At 37.4% G+C, this 25,004-nt stretch overlaps 1 protein-coding gene across 1 annotated transcript; it reads right to left on the minus strand.

Annotated features, from left to right (window-relative positions):
- Positions 1 to 159: 159 nt before the first annotated feature.
- LOC127463243 (kinesin-like protein KIF20A) lies at positions 160 to 24,829 on the minus strand. Its single transcript, XM_051772469.1, has 18 exons — positions 24,668 to 24,829; positions 23,393 to 23,467; positions 20,276 to 20,395; positions 19,265 to 19,403; positions 18,994 to 19,178; positions 15,500 to 15,596; positions 14,839 to 15,033; positions 14,633 to 14,744; positions 13,090 to 13,161; positions 10,981 to 11,127; positions 10,202 to 10,367; positions 8,361 to 8,531; positions 7,541 to 7,680; positions 5,903 to 6,068; positions 4,156 to 4,273; positions 4,006 to 4,073; positions 2,269 to 2,388; positions 160 to 1,069 (listed from the first exon to the last, which is right to left on the minus strand). Exons 1-18 carry the CDS (start codon positions 24,797 to 24,799, stop codon positions 794 to 796), a joined length of 2,499 nt encoding a protein of 832 aa, XP_051628429.1. The 5' UTR covers positions 24,800 to 24,829; the 3' UTR covers positions 160 to 793.
- Between the last annotated feature and the right edge of the window lie 175 nt (positions 24,830 to 25,004).

Raw genomic sequence — 25,004 nt, forward strand, 5'->3', positions numbered from 1 at the left:
GTCTTCCAGCCTTAAGTTACTAGATAACAGCTAAGTAATATAATCAGGGCTGTGATTCTTTCAACTCAAGATCATCCTATATCAATCACTATGATCATTTGGCCTCTAATTTTATTATCTTTCTTTATCTTGATTTTACTGCTTTATAAAATGAACAGCAACTTAATTTAGCAATAGAAAATTTTATTAAGTAGATTTTTCAAAGTTTAATGTATATTCTTAGTGGAAATTCAAATTATATTAAAACAAGTTTCTTTACAAAGCCAAGTTAGCTGAAAAATAGCAAGGAGCCAGATAAGATCTCATTTTATTGCCTCTTTTAGCAGTTTGCTTAGTTTGGTCCCAGAAAGGCAATCTCCAGGTCAAAGCCAGAATATTAACTGAAGAATCAAGCTATTTTAGCTACTTGAGGTTAAGTTTATGAGCCATCTGATTTCTACAAATCAACAATGAAATAAAATCATTTAAAAACATAATTAGCAGCAGATTAGAATCATCCCACTTTGCATGAACCACACATTTATCAGTATAGAAGACCATGATAGCAGTTACTCAAGAATTAAAATATATATTTGTCAAATCACACCCCTATATCAACAGTAAAAGCACAGGTTTAGACCTAAACTTACATAGCTCTAAATTCAAACCCAACTCAATTGAAAAAGTTCTGTATTAAACATTTTGCTGTCAGTTAACATGACAGTGAAGATGGTAGCTAAGAGTGAGAAAGAGCTATCAGCAGTTTAATACTGATAAAGAAGCTCAGAAATTGTACACTTTGATTTATGGAATATTATTCTTTTGCTTTGTGAGGCAACAGTACTTTATTTCTTGAATAGGGTGAAGCCTCTTCATACTTCCCCCGGCCTTTACCAAGAGGTGTACAAGCAGTGGTTGCTACTGGGGATTTCAGGCTGGCCAGCAAACCTCTCCCGGGTTTCTGTTGTTTTGGTTTCTCTACAAAGAAATGTTTTTTCCGTTCTTCAAGTTCTTTTTGCAGGGAAGACACTGTTTCTTCAAGTTCGAAAACACATTTAGCCCAGATCTGAAGACTGCTTATTTCTTGATCCTATGAGGATAAGGCTGCGTTAGGTAAGTGAACACTCCAAGGTCTTTCTAATGTAGTTAATTTTCTGGTTCAGATTATTCTACTGTACCCATGAACACCCTTTATTACTATGCCAAATGGCTATTCAGTACCCATTTCCTCTAAATTACATTAAAGTAATTAAAAAAAACAGCAAACTATAGGGCTGCCAAATCTAATTAGAGACAAAGTCTGACTAAAAAGCTGATGCTAAAATGCTTAGCCACACTTTGCAAATAATTCATGTTGTTCTAGGAACCAAATAAAGGTGGTTTTCCTGTCTTGCAATATCTGAAAGCAAAATTGGTCAAATCAAAACTCTTATCATGTCATAAATCTGCTAACCAGGACTGAATAAATGCTTTGAGTGGGCAAAATAGAGTATTAAATATGCTCTCTAACCTTTGTAGTTAACAAAAAGTCACCTTCTGATTAAGAATGAACAGGAAGATGACTTCCAATTAAGAAGGTCAAGTCAAATAATTTTCAGTCTCAGACTAAAAAGTATGCAGAAAATAATTTAATGCTCAAAGAAAACATCACTAATGAGTATTATAGCCACCTTGCTTCACTTGCAGATTACAAGTGAGTCATAGACTAAAAATGTCAAGAGTTCAAAATTTGCCTTTTTTTTTTTTTCTAGGAATCTAGTTGATATCTGAGGTCAGATGCTGTAAACTTTAGGAAGTCCCTGCTTTTGAAGGAAAGACTTCTATTTCTGTATTAAACAGTTTACCTGCCCATATCTCTTATCCAGCTTGGCCACCCCGGCAGGACTGTCAGTGTAGCTTTAAAGCCATAAATACTTAGGCCTCATTGCACTAACATTTGTGCACTGACACCTTGCTTGCCTCAGCAACACACTTCATGACTAGAATTCTAAATAGTATTTTCTTTGCTTGACAATAATTTGTGGTATCTTTAGATTAGCAAGATTTGTCAGCAGAGAGTTACCCACTTGATCAAGTCTATGCCTTAAGCTGAAAAATGAGCCAAAAAAGATTCAAAGTCAAGGAGTGAAAACACAAGGGCTTTGAATTCACGATTCAGGAAGTTAGGAGCAGAAAGAAGTGCTAACATCCAAAGAAATTGCTAATCTGAAATGTATAAAGATGCAAAAGCATCCAGTACAACTATAGATACAAGCCATATTAAAGTTGCTTTTAAAATTGTTGACAAACCTTAAGCACGATTGTGTGTTTCAGTTGACTGTTTTCTTCTGCCATTTTTCTGTAGCCTTCATTAGTTTCTAGCAGGGTTTCATTTAGTTTCTGTATTTTAAACTTCAGAGACTTTATAAGCTGAAAATAAAGTTCATGACAGCATGTTTTACATTAATTTTGCTTATGACTAGAACAGTGCAAACTGCAAGATCAAAACAAGGAAGATGAAGTCTGCTTCTCTCAACCTCTAATGTCCCAACTCATCGTTTTGGGTGATAAAATACAGTTGGAGCATTCAAAGGCTATTGTGCTGAAGCTACTAGATTTGCATAGACTTGTCAATCACAGAACAGCAGCACAGACTCAGCTACTTCTGGAACAGCCTGCTCCATGTCAGTAAGGGTATTTAAAAGAACAGTTTTGTCTCATTAACACCATTCATATAAAGAATTGGATCACAGTTACCACAGAAGACCTCACCTTTCTGATGAGAATATTAATGGATTAAGTCCCAAGAGGCAAAAGAAACTCTTAAGCAGAAACATTAATGTTATAATTAATTTACTTCTACAAGGTTGGAAGGAAAATATAGAGATTGCTAAAAAAACCCACACCCTTTGCCCACGTTTAATGGCTGAATGGGAAGAAAAAAGTGGTGAATTACTCATCACACATGCACTGATATGTGAGGCAAAGCAGCAGAAGGGCACTGATGGAACCAGCTGTTTTAAACTGTTGTCACATCAGTTACTGCCAGGCAATCTCACCACTCTAACACTTTGTAGCCACATGAAACAACCAATAACTGTATACCCATGTCAAGTGTAAAAGCCAAACTTTCACCCCAATTTGAAAAATAACATAGGAAAATCATGTAGAGAGCTACACCTTCATCAAGAATAGGAGTAGAAAACGAGTGCCAGGGCCATTACCTGAGACATTAAAATTGGCAAGGCCAAACTTATTTTTGGAGTACTCTTTCTCAATAGAAAGGGATTTAAGTTCACTTTCCATTTACATGTTTTATTAGACCCAGTTGGAAACTATTTCTCCAGTCCCTACTCTTATTTGTTATTAGTGAAAGGAGCAAGGCTTGTCTCTCCCCTTCTTCCCACCCTCTTTAAACATGGGAAACTAACTGTAGCCTTACAAGAAGATCACTCAAGGTATACATTAAAAATGCATACCTAAAAAAAAAAAAAAAAAAAAAAAGGTAATGTTTTCCATAACAGAGCCTGAAGCTCATAATTCCCACCTCTATATGCTATTCAGAACACAGGGATCTTGTTTGAAGAACAGAGGCATTACTCTTCACTTAAGTTTAAGGGGATAGTGGAGTTTAGTACTTCCAGAAAGGACTAATTTAAGGCACGGTTTTGGCTCTAGATCAAAACTATTACCAGATTCTGTAACTGTTCCCCTGTGCAGGAGCAGGCAGCATTTCAGGAAGGAAAACACTGAGGCCATGGCAGCAGTGTTTACAATAAATTCCAACACAAGGCTACGCTTCCAACTTACTCCATGTTCACAATACTTGTTACAGTAGTAGATTGCTTTACAAACTAAAGTCAAGTCAGAACACAGACTAGCTCTGGCAAAAGTCATCCACAACTGGGCAAGGGCTTTCTTGTAAACTTGATGCCCATTTGCAGGAATATTCATGCTTTTGTCTACAGTGAAGATTTTTAAGCATTGAACCATGACAGAGCTTACAACTGTTATCCCCAAATTTGTTACATACTAAGCAAGAGCTACCTCGTCCTTCTCTTCGCATTGTTTCTGTAATCCTTCATTGGCTCTCTTCATTGTCCTGTCCATAAGATCTATAGGCAAAAGAGAAGTTTCCTTGTTTATATTCATTACCAAAAGTAATTTGAACTTTGAATACCCAGATTAGATTCCTACCTCGTTCCATGTTATTTTCAGTAATCAGCACATCTGAGTTCAGACTACCCAGAGCCAGTAGCTTCCCTGACTGTTCATCAAGTTGCCTTTCCAATTGCTGTATTTTCCTCTCTCTATCCTGAAAAAATAAGGGAATATGGTAGAATTTGTCTATATTTCTACTTGATCTGATGCACTACTGCACATCCTTCAATTACATCACACATGTATATATAATTTTAAATAATTTCACAGGTAGAAGGTGCAATGGTTATGGTTAGGAAACCACAGTAAAGAATAACACTCAGATCAGAAGACCTTCTAGGAAGAAGTTACTTTACACAGGAGTCAACTCTTCCAGTCTGAAGATTTCCAAACTGTACTAGAAGTAATCATATGGCAGAAAGGAAACTTTAGTGCATCTGTGTTAAATACTGTTGCCAATTAGTTTGCTAAATAAGGAAGAACATATTTCATACATTTTAATCTCAATCTCTTTTTCAGTACCTGTCAGATTGCTAGGATGGTATCTCAGAGTGAGAAATTAAACAAGTGCCACCATAAAGAAAAGTTATTCATCTGATTCTGGTTCTCTGAAGCTGCCTGCTCAGATTTCACGTTATGCTCTCCTATGTGAACTAACACTTCTACATCTTAGGGATTTCATTAGTTTCTTATCTGACTTGCTACTAAATCCATCTTGTCCTTTGAATCTTCCCTCATGCAGCCTTTTGGCCACTGTAAGATGCAGATATAAATACAGAGAGCACCACTGAACTATTGAACTCTTCTCCGCCACCCCAACATGGTGCATAGGTAGCATTTAAGTGAACATAAGAACAATCTAAGTGAGGTAAAAAAGACAAATGTGAAGGAGCTAGAAAAAGAGATGCCATTACATAATACAGTGTTGCTTGTCAGCACCTGAATGGAAAGCAGTAAAAGCAGAAGTGTTTTTATATCACAATCTACAACAGAAACCCAGTTCTCTCATGTCTGAAAGGAATCTGCAATGTCTTACCAGTTCCAGAACAGGAGACTGCAGTGAGAAAGCCCCTCTGGTGTACACCACAGTTCTATTCTTCCACTACATATCTTCTGAAAAGAGCGAGACCCACAGGTCTCATCTGCTGCCTGGATACACTGAACCATCTATGCAGAGGTTAGAAAACCGAGTTGCTCATGGCTAACGTGGCTGAGTTGCAAAAGGAACAACAACTTACTGATGCCAACTCTGAGCATTTCTACATTTAAATACATCCAGAAGATTCAGTTCTCTCCTGCACAAAGTTTGATTTCTGATTAGTTTGTCCCATAATCCTGCCCCTGTCACCTTCAGAGCAGAGATCCATTATAATTAAAATAGCTACCCTGTACCAAATTCCTCACTGCCCTTTCAGACTAGCATTTTACTCTACTCAAAGATCTCCAGAAAGCCAGACTGCTGTATACACCATTCCTCTAGGTGATCCAATCATTGCACTGCAGAGATAAAGATCACTTGGATTTAATTGAACTGTGGCCTCAAAGTTCAAGAAGTTCAGATATGCACTAGGTAGTGCAGTAGATATGCACTAGATAGTGTCAGACAGATGACATCTGTATCCTTATGGTTAGTGCTGAACACCAGAAGAGCAAGGCTGAACAACTGCTAGTTATTCTGACTGCTCAGTGTTATATTTAGAAATTCAGAATGATTCTGTTACAGAAAAGCAAAATTTACAGTTAAAAGGCTAGTACACATTTTTTAGTGGCAGTCAAGTCATACCTCAACTTTCTCTTGTTCAGCTAGAAATTCTTCTACGGGAACATAATGGTCTTCAATTTGTTCCATTGCACACATATATGCATGTTTCTTAATGGCCTCTTTATACATTTCAAATTTGCTCTCCAGTTTTTCTTCATAACTGTCTTTCATATCTTCCAAGCGGTTGCTGAGGAGAACATATTAGTTTTATTTAATATTTTTGCATTCCAGCTATTATATTTGGCTACCTGTATTCAACTGGCAATATCAAAGTTATTTGTGTAATTGTAAACAGTGAAGTTAGGAGATCAAGAAGTATTATTCTCCTTTTTAATCTCAATGATCCTACGGACTTTACCCAAAGCATAACTTCTAGTTGGCATATACCAAAAAAAGTGCTATAGAAGAAGATATATTTAATGTCTGTCAAACAAAAAGTTTTATAAAAAAAAAAAATCTACCAACATAGAGCAATAGAAATGATTATGCCCATTTAGATGTGATATTTGAAGCATATTTCCAGGGGGTATCTTTCACTTTGGGTTTCAGATGTGGGGTTTTTTCCATTAAAGATAAATGCCGAATTCATTTTCATAGAATTATAGAATGGCCTGGATTGGAACTGACCTTAAAGATCATCTAGTTCTAACCTCCCTGTGATGGGCAGTGACACCTCTCACTAGACCAAGTTGCTCAGAGCTCCATCCAACCTGTCCTTAAACACTTCCAGGAATGGGGCATCCATAGCTTCTCTGGGCAACCTTTACTGTGAGGCCTCACCAGCCTCACAGTAAAGAATTTTTTCCTAATATCTAAATTAAACCTGCACTCTTTCAGTTTGAATCCACTCCCCCTTGTCCTGTCACTACATGCTCTTGTGTAAAGTCCCTCTCCATCTATTATTTCAATACATTACACATTACTCCTGCCACAATTTAAAAACATGCCCCATCAGTGACACGGAACATCACCTCAGAGGAAAAACATCAATGTTGTTTCATGTGTTTGGCCAAAGGCAACCAAACAATTCTAAAGTCAGTGCAGGTGTTAAACCATAGTGTGCTCAACTAGCAGCTTGGTGTTATTCTCTGTTAACAACTCAAACAGCAGGAAACTGATTTAAAGAAGAGTTAAGAGGAAGTGAATTCAGTTTGAGCAATCTGGACACACTTATGAAAAATCCCCAAGTTAGTAACATCAGTGTAGGCAGGCATGTAATTTCTAAGACAGTAAACTAACAGTGGCTCGTAAGTCACGCAGAAGAGCTCACAAGAGAGATACAATTCAAGCTACCTTAAGCACATGCATGCAATGTGTATGTTTTGGCACAATCATAAGCCTCAGTGGGGTACCTGTAAAAATCTTGCACATCTGCTAAATAGTAATAACATGTCAGGACAAGCTCCAGTAATTACAAATGAAACAGAGAAAAGTTCAACAGAACGCAGCATTACTTTTTCATTGTACGTGGGAAGAGTCTGATCTGTACAAGTTTAATATTCTTTCTCCCCTTTCCATCAGAGATTTTGAAACTGTCCAGCCCTAACTTCTCTAAGTAACATGAGTATGCATATACATATATATGTATATATGTAAATAGGCATGCATTTACATATGTGGAATCCTTTCAGTCTCAGAGAAGACTGAAACACGACTTGCCTCCAGGCTTCTTCTGTTTCCAGCAGCTGTCGAAACATTGCTTCTGCCATCTCTTTACGTATCTTCACCTCCAGAAGGAGCTTACTTTGCCTTTCTGCAACTAGCTTCTCCTTTAAGTTCTCTGTAGTTTTCAAGAGGTCCTAAATTTAACATATTTCAGTTCAGAAAACAAGCTAGAAACACATATTGATATGCATGTCAAACAAAATATTCATACAGGCCACAGAGGGTATGTTTAAAAGTGTGTGTTTTCAAGGTGACTGCACCAAAGGTTAAGTATTTTCAAACATGAATTTCTACTGCAAAGACAACCTTTGTCCTTCTTCATGGTTTCTGCTATCAAAAGTTTCACTGCTGTTTTGGCATTTTAGTACTAATTTCTACAACAGTTTAGCATAAAGCCTACTTGACTTTTACAGTTTATTACTATTAGATGGTGTTGCTTTGCTTTTAAAATGTTGCATCTTAACTCATTCCTGCTGTCTCCAAGAAAGCACAAGCAACTAAATAATGTTATTTTAAACATACATGCTGCTTCCTTACTCTTCTTGTTGAGCAGTCGGTTGAATTCCAAATTTAGCACTTGATCTAACTAGAAAGCCACAGGCATCCTTCCACAACTACACCGAACTAGGCCACTTTGAAGTCTAGGTCTGTCTGACACTAAGCATAAGCTTAAACTTCCCATTTGATGCAGCTCCCAGCACAAATCCTATGGTGAAAGATTATATTAGATATTTATCTAATATAGATTATATTAGATATTATAACTAATAGCAATTGCTTTCTTGGGTTCAATTTTAAGTAGATGTATATCTACCTCATGACTCAGAATGGTGATGTCCACTTCCTCTTCTGCAGAGGTTTCAGTACTGTCAGGAAAGTCATCTACAGATGTGTTAGCATCAAAGTGCATGATAGGTTTGCCATCACCTCCAACGAGCTTGGGTGAAAAATAACCAAAACTTTTGGGTAGGATTGTCTGGATAACCTGGAAAATCCAGAGTTGATTTATCAATGCTGTCGGTATTGCAGAATACCAGGAAGAAGTGGCACGAGTGCATTGTTGTATTTACACAATATTTAACAATTACAAGAACATTAATGAATTTTTATATGTCTTTTAACAGAAAAAAAAATAAATCAATATGAATATAAGACTTTAATACTCAAAAAAAAAAAAAAAAGAAAAATGGAAAGATCATCTACCAGTAAACTTATTATGCTTGTCTAGAAAGGCAGTTTCTCTCCCACTAAAATAAAAGGGGTTTAGTATAGTTTCCTGCAAAGGTAATGAAAAGCAGCAAATCCCTAAAACATTTGCTCCTTCCTGAAATACCATGACCAGAATTCAGCAACTCATGGTAGTTACATAAAGATTTTAACCATCTATGTTTTAAGACAACATACCAGAGAAGTTTATCTCTACAGTGCACACTCATGATGAAAGTTGCAGCTGAAGAAAATTAGACAAATCATCCTCTCTGAGATCATATTAGACATGCTATTACAGACTTGTAACATGTCAGAACTAATCCATGGCCCCAGACTAAAAAATTATTATTTCTGTCATGAAATACAGCATAGCCCACTGTCGATAGAGGCCCACTCCCTGCAAACAGCAGCTTCCAGGGAACCTGAATGAAATTAAGGCCAAACATCAACACCAAGTCCTGAATTTAATGGGAGATTGACAAACAGAGGTAGCAGAAAAAAAGAGGGCATGCAAGTCAAGAGGACAAGGATATCATGAGGTTAAGCAGGAAAAAAATGGAATATAAACCCAACTAGAATTAAATCTGGCTCCTGTCATGAAAGACAACAAAAATGTTTTTTACAAACACATCAGCAATAAAAGGAGGGCTAAGAATAATCACCATCCTTTATTGGATGCAGACAGAAATATAGTGACAAAGGACGACGAAAAGGCTGAGGTACTTAATGGCTTCTTTGCCTCAGTCTTTAATAGTTGTCCTCTGGGTACTCAGCCCTCTGAGCTGGAAGACAGAGACAGGGAGCAGAATGAAGCCCCCATAAACCAGGAGGAAATGGTCAGTGACCTGCTACAACACTTAGACACATGCAAGTCTGTGGGGCCAGATGGGATCCACCCAAGGGTGTCCAGGGACCTGGAGGAAGGGCTTATTAAGCTGCTTTGTTATTAATTACTTGCACTTAGCTAAACAGGAGAAATGCAAGTGCAAAAGATCTCAGGCAGCAGATAAGAAAGCAGTTACTCCTTTTACTACCAACTGTCCAAGAAGTTGTGAATAACTGTCATCTTGTGCAACAGATGTTTAACTGCACACAAGTTAAATAATTCATCAAAAGTTTGAACTGAAAGCTTGAATCTGTTCAGATATATGGTATAATCAGTCATATCTGAAAGTGCTCTGACTACTTTTTTTTTTTAACACAGAACATGGGTGGTATAAAACTGAACAGCCAGCCAGCTACAGTTACTTTAATTTCTTACCACCAAAATAGTTTTGAGGATGGGCAAGACTACTAGAAGCCTTTTAGAGGGATGCCACATGCAGAAGAATTGATATGATGCATCAGAAGTCAGAATCCCACTCAAATCCATACAACTTGATCATTTCACAAACCAATAGTGATTAAAAAAATGCAGAATAGCAGAGAAAATAGATGCACTCTTACCTGTCTGGCTATAGCTGAAAATTTCATTACATGTAATGTTTCATCATATGTGGAAGCATGTTGATTGATGTTTACAATCATACAAGCTTTGCCTTTCCCACAAAAAAATGGCTGAAACAGACGAGTCAGTTTGCTTTCTCTGAATGGAATATAGCTTGGCTTCATCCTCACGGAGAAAAAAAAAAATGTGAAACGAAATTTTTAAAACTGTGGGATATTGTAGCTTACCTCAATTCTGTTTCTCTCTTTCAGGAAAGAGATCCTGTAGCATGCTCGTATTTAACCTAAGCTATTTCACATCAAAGAGCAAGGTCTTTGCTGGATCTCAAAGCTCTCCAACAAGCTGAACTATTTAAAAGTAATCTAGTGTCTGCATTGCAGTTCCCTAGTGTTACAAAGCAGACAGTGGAACAAGCCAAAAGCTAAATACAGGACATCTGTCAGCTGCCTGATGAATCTACCTGTATAAGTTGGAGGTGGAAGGGAAGAGGACAAAATGAGAGTTCTGTACACAAAGTACATTGTTTATACGCACAAATGCACCAAAAAAAAAAATCATAGTAGTTCTCTGCAAATTGCCTTTTTTAGTTCTCCACAAACAACAGTTTTAGGGCAAGAATGTTCTTTTCAGGTGTTCCAGTGACATCTGTAATAAAGAAGGCTTACAAAATTTTCTAGATTTCCATTTTTCTGACTCTGCAAACTACTTGCAGAAACGTAAAGGGATACTTAGGGTTTCAACCTAAAACTTGGCATGTTGTAAACAACTTGACACTTACTTTGGATTTTGATTTTGCTTCAATGCTGCAATGCATTTTCCAAGGATATGAAGAGAATTGTTAATATTTCCTGCTTCTTTAAGTCTATCTCCAAAGACATGTGTTTTATTACACCTCTCTGATCCAGCCAAGTCACAGAAAGACAACCTGCACAAAAGTTATCCAGAACACGCATATGAACTTATTTCTAAGTAGTATGAAAATAGAACATCACAACTTCTTATTTAGTGTGTCTGAAGCACAAATGAGTGATTTTTTTTCAGCCTGCCTAGATCACAGAATTAGTTGTACTTCAATGTCGAGCTGTTGTCCAGAAGGCACTACACACAGTATTCAGCACTAACTTATCTATCTTCCCATTGTATATAAAGATCCTTAAACAAAATTGCTGATCCTAAGGATAGTCTACTAAGCACAAAGTAGTCTGCTTGTAGCATTCATCTAAAACTTCGTAGGCATCCTAACACAGAATTCAGTTTAGAAGCCCATATTTTGTTGTAATTCTAAAGTAAGTACTCTCAGACAGGATGAGATGAATTTCTGAAACAGTTTTGCACAGTGAGGCTCTTTGGCAATCACCTTAACCAATTCAAGTGCTGAGAGGACTGCAGGATAGTAGTGAGCTTCAGTGCACTGCAGTCTGCCTGTTTGGGATACAGAACCACCTGTTCCCTTTTGCAAACAGGCCAGAAGTCCTTCCCAGCTCACCTTAGAGCTGGTTTGCTTGGCTATAGCAATGTGTGCTACTTAATTCAGACCACTGAACTGTCTCTGATAGCCAAGGAATTTAATCAATTTTAGTTCATACTAGGACAGTCCTTGAAATACAGGAAGCTCAGAAAGTTGGGTAATTTATGTGACCAAACCATTACTCACTTATCCATAAATCTATTTAAATAAAATAATGCCTTTGTAAAGACCATAACCTTTCACACAGCTGAAGTGAGTTCTGTATATATTATTAAGGCACATATTTCAACTGTGTGAAAGGGTATGGTCTTATGTTCTTTATCTGTTTCAGTACAAGATGAAAAGATTTTTTCTTTCTTAAGCAATATACAAACTCTGTCATTCACCTAACAGCTGCTACAAGCTTTGCCAGGGTAATACAGCAAAAAGCACAGATGCAGTCATTTTCTCAAGTTATCTTTTCTTAAGAGTATTTATCACTGTAGCATCTGACATTAGAAGGTGTTAACTCACAGTGAGGTATATTTATTACCATCTCTGCTTAGCAGAGAAAAAGAGAGAAATCAGTAGGATCTAGGACTGAACTAAAACATTCTGGTATAGGCTGTCTTCATGTTTCCATATAAAGCTAAATGGACAATTCATCAGAAGGAAAAAAAAACCACCACCCCAAAAAAGCTCTCTTAATGGCTTCAAGACAAAATATTAGTCTGCTTCCTCTAAATCACAAAAACCCAGACTTAAGCATAAGGACTTAATGCTGCTCTCAGTGTGCACCTACATTAGCATTTTAGATTAGGAGAATGGTTTAAGCAAATCACTTGATGATTCCCCTGCTACTGTAGAGTGGGCTGTGGAGCAGTCTCAGAGCATGTCACCTGCATTCCTTTTGGATGATAGACTTTAATTTGAATTCTAGGAACACATCAAATATGTTGCCACAAACATTCAACTGATAAACTCTAATCTGGTCCCAAAATAGAAAGATTATATACTGGCATAGTTTGCACCTTGAGTCTTCAGCACTAACTGCTGCACCCCAGCTTTAGAGATCAGCTTCTATCAGCCAGCCACCTGAATTCTGCTTACCAGAACATATAGTGGTGTGTTATATAGTACTACTCTATCACCACCTCCCCATTATGTAAGACAATATCCATATTTCCCTCAATTTATGTACTACTGACAGTTCTAACAGGTTACCTCCAGCCAAACCTTAACAGAATAAGAGACAGGAAGACACTTCTACACCTGTCCCTCTTGGGCTTCCAGTAAGTTTTATGTGGCCAGTCCTGATTTCTGTCTCAGCTCTCAGAGAATTTATTTCTTAACAGAAAGTTCACCAGTTTACTATGTTTACACCTTATCAACTTTTCCAAAATATTTACATTCTGGTAATCATGTGAAGCATTCACTTACTCTGAAACTCCAAGAACACGTGGCTGTTGCTCGTCAGTTAGCTTTAGCAGCCTGATGGAAAATATACTGTGACTGGAATGGAACAAAGTCCTTTTAATAATCACAGTTATGAAAATTAAGCAGTCACTGAAGCAAAGTAAAATTTGTGTGCTACAGAAGGCTCAGTGCTCAAGAAAGCAAGAATTAATTAATTACTTTACATTAGTTACCTCTGCAATGCATTCATTCAGTAGCAAAAAGCAGCAACAAAAGCTGTATTTTGTGACTTTCTATTTCTTTACATACAGGAAAAGGAAAAATATCACATGAAGCCTACAAACTGTCTTGGAGAAAAAAAACAAGCCATTTCACTTAAGTCTGCTCTTCAAAAGAAGAGTACTCATGTAGCCACTTTGCATAGAAATTTTAGGCAGTATCTAAATTCGGTATATCTGAGGAATCAATTTAGAAATAAATGGTGGAGGGAAGGGACTAAGCTAAAGTTAAACAGTTCTATAATTTTGCCTACTTCAATATGCACAGTTATTTCTTCAGTTTTGAAATAATTCTGTTTTCTAGAAAGGTTGAATGTGTAACACTCGAAATGCAGTTACTCTCGTTTTGTCATCAAGCTAGAAAAGCAGCGGACATGCTGTCTGAAACCAAACAGAAAAGTCACAGAAGCAGAAGTGCCCTGTTCCCAGTTTATCTGATAAGTCAGGAAACACAAAAGACAAACTTCTCCAGTATATGCCTAAAGCAGTAGGCATTCTAAACACAAAACTCTTTCAGAAAAGCATGAAATTTAACAGCAACTGTCTTTGGCTAATACAGAATAATATAACTCTTGCTTTTTAGCCAAAAAAAAAGCAGGCTTACTAACACTATGATTATATAAGCTAAAAATACAAGATGGCCCTTCCACATTTAAAGTACAAATTAGTAAGAGGTCATTAAAATCAAGAAAGGCAACATTTTCAATAGAAATTATTCCACCTTCTCTATTTTCTCCCACTCCATCAAAAGCTAGGTTCTCCCTGGTCCCTCTCCAGAGCTGGGTAAAAGCTAGGAGTTCAATTCTTAAGGTAGCAAGTAAGCTCATCCTGAACACAGCAATCTAAAAGCATCTAGATAATCTAGCAGCAATGCAAGATACTGCATGACTTGCTCCTTCCTACATACCCTAGTGACAGGCTCAAGGTTTACAAGAATTATACTGCCAGTAATGAAGAATTAATCAGCTTTTCCTTCAACATCCTCACACAGCCATTCTCACTCAGCACCCATTAGCATTTGCCAAGATGTATAGCCCTGTTGGCACTCAAAAATTAGTGTGATTTGATATTTTTGGTTGTACAAAGATACGAATAGCAACCCAAGTCCAGCTATTAATAAAGTCATAGAGTCTCTCCTAGTTTTCTTTCAGAGAGAAATTCATAGCAAAACTATAATAAGTCAAGGAAAGTATTAAACTACTATTGGAGGGTGGTTCATTTCAAACATATTCTAAAGTCCCCTCTTTCCCCTCCTCCTTTAGAATATGCTTATAATTAGAGGAACAAACCTTCTACTTGATTGCTCATTCATTCTAGTACAAGCAAAGCTTCGGTTCTTGTTTCCTATTTTTAGTATTTTGCAGGCTTCTTCAGTGCTTTGAACATTAATCCACTTTAAATCTGTGGAAAAAGAAAAAAAGAGGCCTTTTATATACACTTCTGATCGTTAGAGTAATTCTGTGAAACTGCCTAGGTCACAAAACAGCATTATTACCTTTAATATAAGAATTTCCTTCTTGATCCTCACAAATTCTTAAAACTCTGCGCCTTTGAGACTTCGTAGATAACACATTTAATAGGTCATACACATATTCATTATAAATTTCACAAAAGGAAATCCACACGGATGCTTGTGTTCTTTGGTGCATATTAGTCCTATGAATGTCAAGTGGAACAAAGTTCTTCTCTGCTAACCCAAAACAGAAAAAAGTTCAAAGACCATCCACTAATAAATCTTCATTCAGTATATAGAACCTTCTAAGAGGAGAAGGCTTGGATACACCTGTGTTATACAATTACATAAACAGTACTGTGTAACTCGGACTTTACCCAAGAATGTTCAAACTTCTCAGCAGTCATCTGTACCCAGAACATGCCCAAGTTCTAAGCTATTGCCCCCACTTTACCACAAGCTTCCAGCAGTTTATACATTATCTTTGCAGAACTAAGTCTGCCTCTTCCCAAAAGGACCAAAACTATTGAAATATTTTTACAGTTGCGTCTTCTTCAGAGCTGAGACATTAAAATTTGGTCAAAAAGTATATATATCTACCTTGTAGTATAATACAGAGATTTTTTTAATCCACCATAGTTACCCTCTTATATTTCTTAGTTTCTATTATTTTTTCCCCCCGCACAAAAGTTTTCCGCTTTACCTAGTGAATTAGAAGGATGACTGTTTGAAGTACAGCTGGAAGGCTCTGACTTCACATCACAGATATTTGTCACAGTATTTAAGATGTTCTCTGTCTCCTTGAGAAAATAAGAGACCATTATATCCACATGGACAGACTATGAGGACAGCAGAAGTTAAAAATTATAGTAATTCCAGTATTTAAGATTTAAATATTGAAGTAGTTTTAAGTGCTATACCACCCTTACCTGGCTTCAGGTGAAATATTTTTAACAACAATGAACCATCATCAATAAACACTCTTTCCTTCACAAGAATTATTGCTCACTGCTACTTCCAGCAACCTGTTTTGGTGGCCAGTTGCTGCTAACATCAGAGACTTAACTTCACAGTCCTGAGAGAAACAAGATTCTGTCAGACTGTAGCAGCCCAGAATGCCTTTATGACCAACTGGACAAATCTGAACAGTGCTTCAGTCAACCAAAAGTACTGGAGAAGTAGGTTTCCCCTAGGAGTTATTGACAGGGTGGTAGACAATGGACAAACCAAAACAGAGATTACTAATTTGTCTGCTTGTTGCAAATCAGTGGCTTGTACCAGATCTGTGAAAGTATGAGTCAAACTTACTTTAAGAGTGGAATAATAGCTTCATAAAGGACTTAAAGATCTGAAAAACCAACAGTCTAGGTTGGTTTAATTCAGACTGAATTAAAAGGCCATTAAAAATAGATAAAAGCACAGTTTCTTTAAGCACACACATTTGCTGAATTTCTTCACATGAGCAAAGTTATTTAGAACCTGCACAGATTCACCAAAGCACAGGCTTCAAATTACCTCTGGAAAAACTAGTGTATCAAAGTAGCAACTCCCACTATTTAGAGATTCCAACATCTCTACATACTACCTCCCTGTATTTTATAGCCCCACATAATTCAGGACATTCACTCTAATTTCCCGAAACGCACTACTGATAGAGGGTCATCCTACAGTAGAAGGGAACAGACTGAGAGAAGCAAACCTTTATGTCTTAGCTGTTCAAATGCAGCACTAAGTTGGTTATGGATTGACTACTGACACCAGTGTTACCCACTTGGCATAGCCAAACTAGATTTCTTACAAACAGAGAAGCATGAAGCTGTACTGTCAGATCTTCCATTTTAAAGATAAATAGCATAAAATAAATTACAAAGTCATACAAGTGATCATTTTGCAAAGACTGTACTGTCTATATAGTTGTGTTTCTTGAGCAGTTAGAATTATAAGCACAGCATGGATTCTATTCATTGTTTGTGAAGTACAAAGCAGAACTCTAAAGCCATAAAGGGTATGGGACTGATACAGATGGTATCCCATCTATTCATGTCAAAAATGTAACAGTAGGAAACCCAGTAACCACAGTGCTTGTGTGCATGGTAAGATCTTTTAAAGGTATTGCAACAAAAGTGAGTGAATTAGCTACACTGCTACACTGTTCTTCAAATCATAATACCAAATGCAGAAAAGAGCAGGAAAATGCCTGAAAACAAGTGGGAACAGGAACTGACATGGCTAACAACAGAAGATGACATTAATAGAAAATACAAGGACAGGTGGGAATAGGAACGCAAATGACTTTTAATCCAGTAAAAAACAGTATTTCATCCCATGAATGGAACCAAGAAAGGGAAGGAAAGAGAGTGTGAACCATGCTAAGCAAGAGCTTTTGCAACAGTACTGTATATGGAACACAAACAGTAGAACAGTAAGCACTGCAGTAACTCCAGGCAGTTAAAACAGAGAATGAAAGGAACAGCAAGCTCTTTCTGCATGACATGTAAACTGAGCCTGGGAAATGAGCCTACAGAAATCCATGTAAACTAAAACCAAGCCCACTAAACCATATCTCTTCTCAGATTACAAACTTGAGTGAGTATCCAAACAGTGATGCTATTCATTCACAAACTATCAAGAAGCACAGCTTCAGAACTGGGGATTGCTGAGTTATCAACTATGAAGAATTGTACCACACAAACAAGGTCTTGCCACGTAATAGCTTCCGGATGCATTTTTACCTTTCCTTCCTGATAGTGGAGGGTTGCTTGCTTTTCACAGCAGGGCATCAGCATCTAGATCACCTACTGCAACATTCAGTAACTAAGCCATTAATAAGTCAGACTGATTTAACAGAAGGGAATATTTCTACAGAGTAATCTTCAAAATAAGATATTTGACTTCCTGTTCCAGACATTGAGCTCCTGCTTCTTCCTTTTTCCAAAGCTGTAGTTTCCATAAAGTTTTGAAAAATATTTACCTACTATCCTGCTGATCATCTCAATTTTTCTTTAAGATCCTCCTCCCTGTACATGCACATACAGACACTTTCAAAATAAATATGCAATCTTTAGCATCTTTTTGGGGGTTTGTCCAAGATATTTCCTTAAGAGTTAACCAGACTCAGACTAAACAAAGTTTTGGTTTGCAGAGCTTAAATTAAGCAACAGAATTCAGAGTGGAACTTTACATATGAATTTGATTCATAGAAGGATATTCTTTCAGGGTTAACTGGAGTACTTTAACAATGTTAGTATTAAAGACCACAGAAAAAAGAAAATCCAGTCAGTCATTACTTCTATAATTCCCAGAATTCGTTCAGAGCTGCCTTGAACATTAATCAGCTGAGCTTTCTGGGATTAAATTCACAAAATCACAGTTCAGGTTAAAAATGTTCTGAACAAAAGGAAACAAGCCAGACATCTTGTGACAAGTTGCAACTGGGCTTAGAAGTGTAGAATAGCCACACGAGGATGCCCATTTTCTGGTGAGATTGGTTTCTTACACTGGAAACAGAAATTACTATATAATAAGAACAGGAGGCTGCTACCATAAAGACTTCTCTATTCTATCTACAATCTTCAAAGACCAGAGTTAAAAGACAACATACTATCCCTTAAAGCAGACTGGAATCCTTTCAGGATATTCCTTTTGTGGCATCTCACTTCACTTGCTGAATCAGAAACTTTTCTTATGAAGGTACATAAAACACAGGTTTATAAACTTTTTAATCTGCCTTAAGACTGTCTTCCACCAAAAGGGATTCTTCTTGCCATCATCTCTCCTGAGCTAGTAATGTCACTTGAATGACTGCACCAAGGTTCAGCCTGGGAACCTGACCTACAAGAAAAATCACTTAACAAAAAGCAGGTTTTAGATAGGTCCTATAACTCTCAGACTTTTCAAGGGCAAGTGTCACCACAGTGTCAGAATTGCTCTTCTATAGAGGAAACTTTTTCTATAGAAATTCAGATTTGGCTTTGCAATGGTTTTTGGTTTGAACTGTGTGCTGCAGAAGTTCTTCCAGTTTACCCCGAGCTCCAAAAACAGCCAGTTCTCTTATACAAAGGTTCAACAAGTATCCATACTGTAGATTTATATAAATCTAAAGAATCAATAGTGGAATAGAAATTTTAAAAACTTCCTGTCTTACAGAAGAGCTTTAGGGAGCTTCATTCAGTAACAAGGAAGTATTTGGTCACTGACCTCTTTCAGTGATGCAAGAATAGCAGTTTTTAAGGCTTCTTCTTGTTTAACTTGTGCATCTTCTAGTTTCTTCACATCATTGCTCAAATATGGTTTGAAGTTCATCTTCAGATAATGTCTTTCCTTTATGTGGTTAAAAATCACATCAAGTGAGCGAGGTAAAATACCAAGATCTTTTGAAGTCCCTTAAAAATATTAAAAGATTAAGTGTAGACATTCATATAAGCTTGGTTTTTATAGGTGTACTTTTCTACATGCAAATATTTTATACCTTGGATAGTGAATGTCTTGCCTGCATTTGTAACCCCATAAGTAAACACCAGTCCATTCACTCCATTAACATACGCTCTTACTATTTCTTTCATTGAGCTTTCAAAAAATTCACTCTGAGTAGTTTCTGGTCCAAAAACCTTGGAGAGAAGGGGAGAAAGGAAAAAAAGGAGTGACAAATGGCACAAAGAAGTTTAATAAATCAAAATATTGAGCGCTCATTAACAGTGACTAGTTTTTCAGAGCAAGCTGGGTAGGAGATACCAGCTTAGTTTTCTGTCTTGCCTGAACCTCTTCTGATTCAACGTTTTCTCTTGGGTTCTCACAGGATGCCTGCTTAATTCTGAGAGGCACTCAGGCTTGCACTCATTTTTGAATATTTTCCTACTCCTAATATAAACTGCTCAGAATGCTACTGAGCACATGCTGTGGATATTTTCAAGAGCTCTGCTGGTGATGTAAAGCTCCCTTCTCACTCAGCACCAGTTACCCACAATTGATGAGAAAAATCAGCATTACAACAGTCTAAATGATTCAATCCCTGGAGCTGTTTATCTTTTGATACGGTAAGAACAGGATCTCTTGCAGTAGGCAGAGTTAAGAAATTTACCTTCAGTATAGAAGGCTTAAATAGTCAGGCTGCTATTCTTTCAAAAGTAAGTTCATAAATACATGCTTACAAACTTAAGATTTCCTGTACCACTTCCCAGATGACAGCATCTGCAGGAACAGCAGAGTAAGTTTGTGCCTACAAGAAGCTTCTGCAGCATCTAATCAAAGAAAACCACAGAACTGCCAAAGAAGCTTCCTTGTCTCATCTAATAGGCATCTCCACTGTAACACAGCTTTCTTGACAGCTTATTAGTAATTAACAAGCAGTCTTTTTTTTAAAGGCAAGTACCACCACATGTAATTAAAAGAAGAAAAATTAAATTGCATGATATGGTACAAAATTCAGGTTTCACTACAGTGAAAAAAAACAAAACCAAAAATTTGAAACAAGTTTGCCTACCTGAGAAAATGTGAACCTGTGCACAGCATGACCAATCCCTCTTTCACTGTTTTTCATTGCAGAAGACTCTTTGGGTGCATTAAGAATTACTGTCTGGGCATCTTCAATAGTTACACAACCCTAAAAAAAAAAAAAAAAAAACAAGACAAGGTAAACCAAAACACCACACAAAATTATTCAGGAACAAAGCTATCTGAACAAAACAAAAAACAAACAACACCCCCCCAAAAAAAAATCCGAAACACACAGTCAAAAAGCCTATTGGCTTCACCTATTTACTAGACCTATAAAGAGTTGCCCAATTTGCATATATCATCTTGAGGCACATAACTACAAAGATATCCACTTCACATGAGAGCCAGAGTGTATGTAGAAAAAGTTAAGGCGATCCTCTGGGGTTTTCTAAGAGGTAAAAACTTTTTCTAGTGTTTCTTCCAGCAACTTCTTTTTTTCTTGGAAACACTTTCTAAAGGCTGGTATTTTTTGACAGTGACTTACACAAACAAAGCTATACCGAGATCTACTGGTTTTCCACATCAATCATTTTCAATGTGAAACAGACTATGAGCAGTATTAATAAAGTAAAATAAGTCTAAATCATTATCCTTTGATTGATAGATGGTCTTACCAGTAATGAAGGAAATTGAATTAGTTTCAAGTAATTTGATTGTCATTTCTCAATTAAATAAAGATGAAATACAATTACCCAGAACTCACTAACTAGATAAATGTAGGATGCAGTGTCAAAGGAAAATTTATTTTACACCAGACTGGCTACCAAAAATGCAAACTGAACTACCAGTATATCTTAACAATGTCTTGATGCATCAGCTGCAAGGATTGATTGTAGCTAAATCTGACATTTATATTCAGACACTGGCCAGAGCTGTTAAGACTAATAATCCATATGTAGCATGTACATAGGAAGTACTGCTCTTCCTAGGAACCTCAATCAACAAGTATGTTTATTAGCTGCTATAGACCTCGTAGCTGTCTACAACTTGCTCATTGGGGAAGAGGGGCAGGCACTGATCTTTTCTCTCAGGTGACCACTGACAGGACCTGAGGGAATGGCAGGAAGCTGTATCAGGGGAGGTTTAGGTTGGACATTACAAAAAGGTTCTTCGCTCAGAGGGTGGTTGTGCCTCCCAGGTTGTGCTACCAGGGAAGTGGTCACAGCACCAAGCCTGTCCGAGTTCAAGAAGCATTTGGACAATGCTCTCAGGCACGTGGTGTGACTCTTGGGGTTGTTCTGTGCAGGGTCAGGAGCTGGATTTTGACGAGCCTTGTCAGTCCCTTCTAACTGAGAATATTCTGATTCTGAGAAGATCTAAGAAGCTGCTTTCTGAACTTTGACCAACCACTTACTCACTGTGCCAGGCTCTAAACTTAGTCTTTAACATTCTTTCCACACCACCGGGACAGGAATGCAGGTCAGATGTACCAAACCCTAGGGAGCTACCAAATAATCCAAGATCTGCAGCATGTGCCATCAGCTGCCACTGGCCTCATAGAAATTTGTGAATAGAGGCCTTGAAGTAGTCAGATCTGCAAATATGGGAGCCAGTTGGTAGCATGTCACTCTGCTTGTCACCTCCAGCTAATCCCACAGCTGAAGTGGCAAGAGCTAGGCCACTTCTGGCACTATGCACATTGTTTATATCCAAAACCCAAAACTTCCTGCTCTCCTGCAAGTGACTCTGGAGAATTACTGATTGTATCAAGAGTATAGCATTTCTTCCAGAGGTCTTAAGCTTTACTTGCAGAAATCAATGTCGCTGTAAGCAACAACAGATGAGTTAATCTGTTGATTGTCTCTTTTTAAAGCATCAGTATGCAGCTATAAAAAATAGGGTTTGGGTTCTACTTTTGTCTTTTCTTGCCACATATTTGGAACAAAAATGCTTTCCTGAAAATTATGCATGGTAGGGAGGAAAAAAAAAAGGTAAAAATAAAATTAATCTGATTGATTAAAGAGGTAGGAAGGGAGGATTACTTGATTGTTTTGTGGGGTGTGTGTTTTTTTTCATTTGTCACCAAGCATTCTCCTCTTGGATTCAGGTGATAGTAAAGAAAATAGAAAACACTGAAGATGTTGAAGATCTTTCAATCACTCCATTTTTGGACAGTGAGAAAAAAAGTCTTAATCCCATGCAAAACAGGTTATACAGCTAATATTTTGGAAGTTCAACTATTTTAGCATGAACTACATGAAGACAAGAGCTTTAGAAAAATCTAGTACAAACTTCAATGATCACTTTTCCTCCCTGTTTCTAAGAATAAATAGTTTCTCTAATGGTCAGGAGGTCAGAAATGTCAAACCCCAAAGAGCAATGAGACAAACAACTCATAAACCAGTCTGATTTTGCAAATGAATTCACACTTAGAGCCAGTTCAGACTGTGGAATTTACCATATTGGAAGCACGAGGGCAGTACACACTATTCATTAAGAGCTGCCTAAGGAAAGGTGAATGGAAGTTGAGGGCAGGGAGGGAGCTGGTATGTGAGGATAATCCAAATAAAAACAATACAAAGGGTTCCAGCTCTTGTAGATCAAATGCAAGAATGCATTTTTTAAAACCAATTTAGAAAACATAGATCAGAACTAATATTAAATCCTTTGAACAAGTCAGGAACTAGAGGTCTATCAGAGACCCTGCAAAGACAAGGGTTGAGAGATACACTGCAGGGACCTTGTCCTCCAAAGACAGCTAAAGGAATTCTTTGCATCAGTGATCACGATGGAGGGGAGTATTTCTGCATGTTTGTGTGTAAAACACTGAAACATCTGAATCTGACAGTATAAATGGTACAGGTTATAGAACATTTTGACAGGATGAGCAGCAGGTAACCAGGATGAGGTAGAAAACTACTCAAGCATTTCAAAGAAGCTCGAGGGTCAGATATCCAAATTACTCCTAGAATTGCATAATCTCTTCTATGAAATCCCTTTGTTTCTTGAGCACTGTACAGAGTTAAGAGTCACATCAATTTTTAAACAGCCTACCCAGTGGAATTTTGCAGAGCTATAGGTGTGCATGTAAAAAAGTTCCACCTTACAATATTGCATGTTCTTTGGGAGAGAAGAACTTATTTCTTAATTCTACAAAACTAACCTGAGATTCATGGCTTTCAAGCTCTGCTATAGAAAAGGGCCTCACTCTCAAGAAGACTTTCAGAGGTTGGTATACCTATTCAATAAAAAAAGGCACAAAACACAGTTACAGTTGCCACTTTTTAAGCAGAACAGCCCCAAATCACTCATATCAGCACACATATCTGATGCAGTATTTCCCATTTGATCTTAATGCCTCACTTTTTCCTTCCTTGTGAAGTTCAGACTCTAACCTTCCATTTGCTTCTTTATCTTTTACTGTCCTTAAGTAACACCTTTTTTGTGTGCCACCCCTTCTTAGCATTCTTTCATGACAAAGCTAGTACTTTGATTTTAAAAGAGCACACTATCCCAGGCATAAACTGCACTGCTTCCACCTTCTGGTCTCCCTCTGTATTGAATTCAAGCTGTGTTTTCTAACACCTGCTAAAACAGTACTGCACTTCCATTTTGTATGGAGCATGTTCAATTAATAGATTGACACATTCTTAGCCTCAATTCCTTACCATCATCCAGACACCAGCCACTCATCTTCCTCACAGTAACACCCATGAAACAGTTCTCAGCTGCTAAGAAGGGCTTTTCCATCCCTCTACCGTTACACAATGGTCTCCCCACACAGGTAAAACAATAATAGTAGGGAGCTTTTCAGAGGGATTCTAGCATTTCTTCCTTTCTCACAGAGCTTCAAAGTCTTTACTTAGGCAACTTTTCATTCAGCAGATGGATTTACTCCAGCTGTCCCATGACCAGCACTCCACTAATCATACAAAATTAGATCACCTGAGGAAAAGTCAGCCAGGAAACTTACCACTCCAAAAAGGAGAGATTGCTATACTATCTTCACCTCAAGTGCAGAGCACAGCATTATAGATTTTATTTCCAAGCACCTAACAAGTTTTAAACACAGGTTCGTATGCTTTTTCATCTTACTAAAAAGAACAGCACAGTCTCATTACATTCAAAGTGTAATTACTGAAGTCCCTAATTTTTTTTTTTTCAAAAGCTTAGCACATGACATAGCATTGACCACGTGTATTTGATACTGGCTATGACCTGTGTGTAAGCAATGAGAAATAAGCAGGAGAGTCAAACACATCTTAGGGGTAGAGAAGCAGAGTAGTTCTTATGAAAGAAATATTTGTCAGAATTAAAGCTTTTTTTAAAAAAAAACCCCAAACAATAACAAAAAATACACAAAACCCAAAAACAAAACCCCAGACAAACAAAAAACCCCCAGCATCGCCAGAAAACATCTTGTAAAACCAATCCACACCTGCTGTTCCTCCATATTAGGCAATACTGTTGACTCCAAGGGTGAAGGTTTACCCTCAACATTCAGAAAAGAAATTGATTCCAACACATCAGACATTTCTGCAGAAACATAGTTTTTCCCCTCATCATCCATTGTTCCGCGTAAAGGAACTTGTAAGGAAAAAAAAAGAGAAAAAAAAGCCCATCATTTTCTCAGAGAACAGACAAAAACACAGGCGGAACAAAACAAAGATGAGGGCAGCTTGTATATAAACAAGCACTTCTGAGGAAGATAAGGCCACCTGGAGAAGTTTGGGAGTATGAAGGAATCTTAAAAAAACAACTGGCAGGTTATCCTG

The sequence above is a fragment of the Manacus candei genome, unplaced genomic scaffold (assembly GCF_025592945.1).
Source record: "Manacus candei isolate 608988 ecotype Guabito, Panama unplaced genomic scaffold, ASM2559294v1 h1tg000008l, whole genome shotgun sequence".
NCBI classification, from domain to species: Eukaryota; Metazoa; Chordata; class Aves; order Passeriformes; family Pipridae; genus Manacus; species Manacus candei.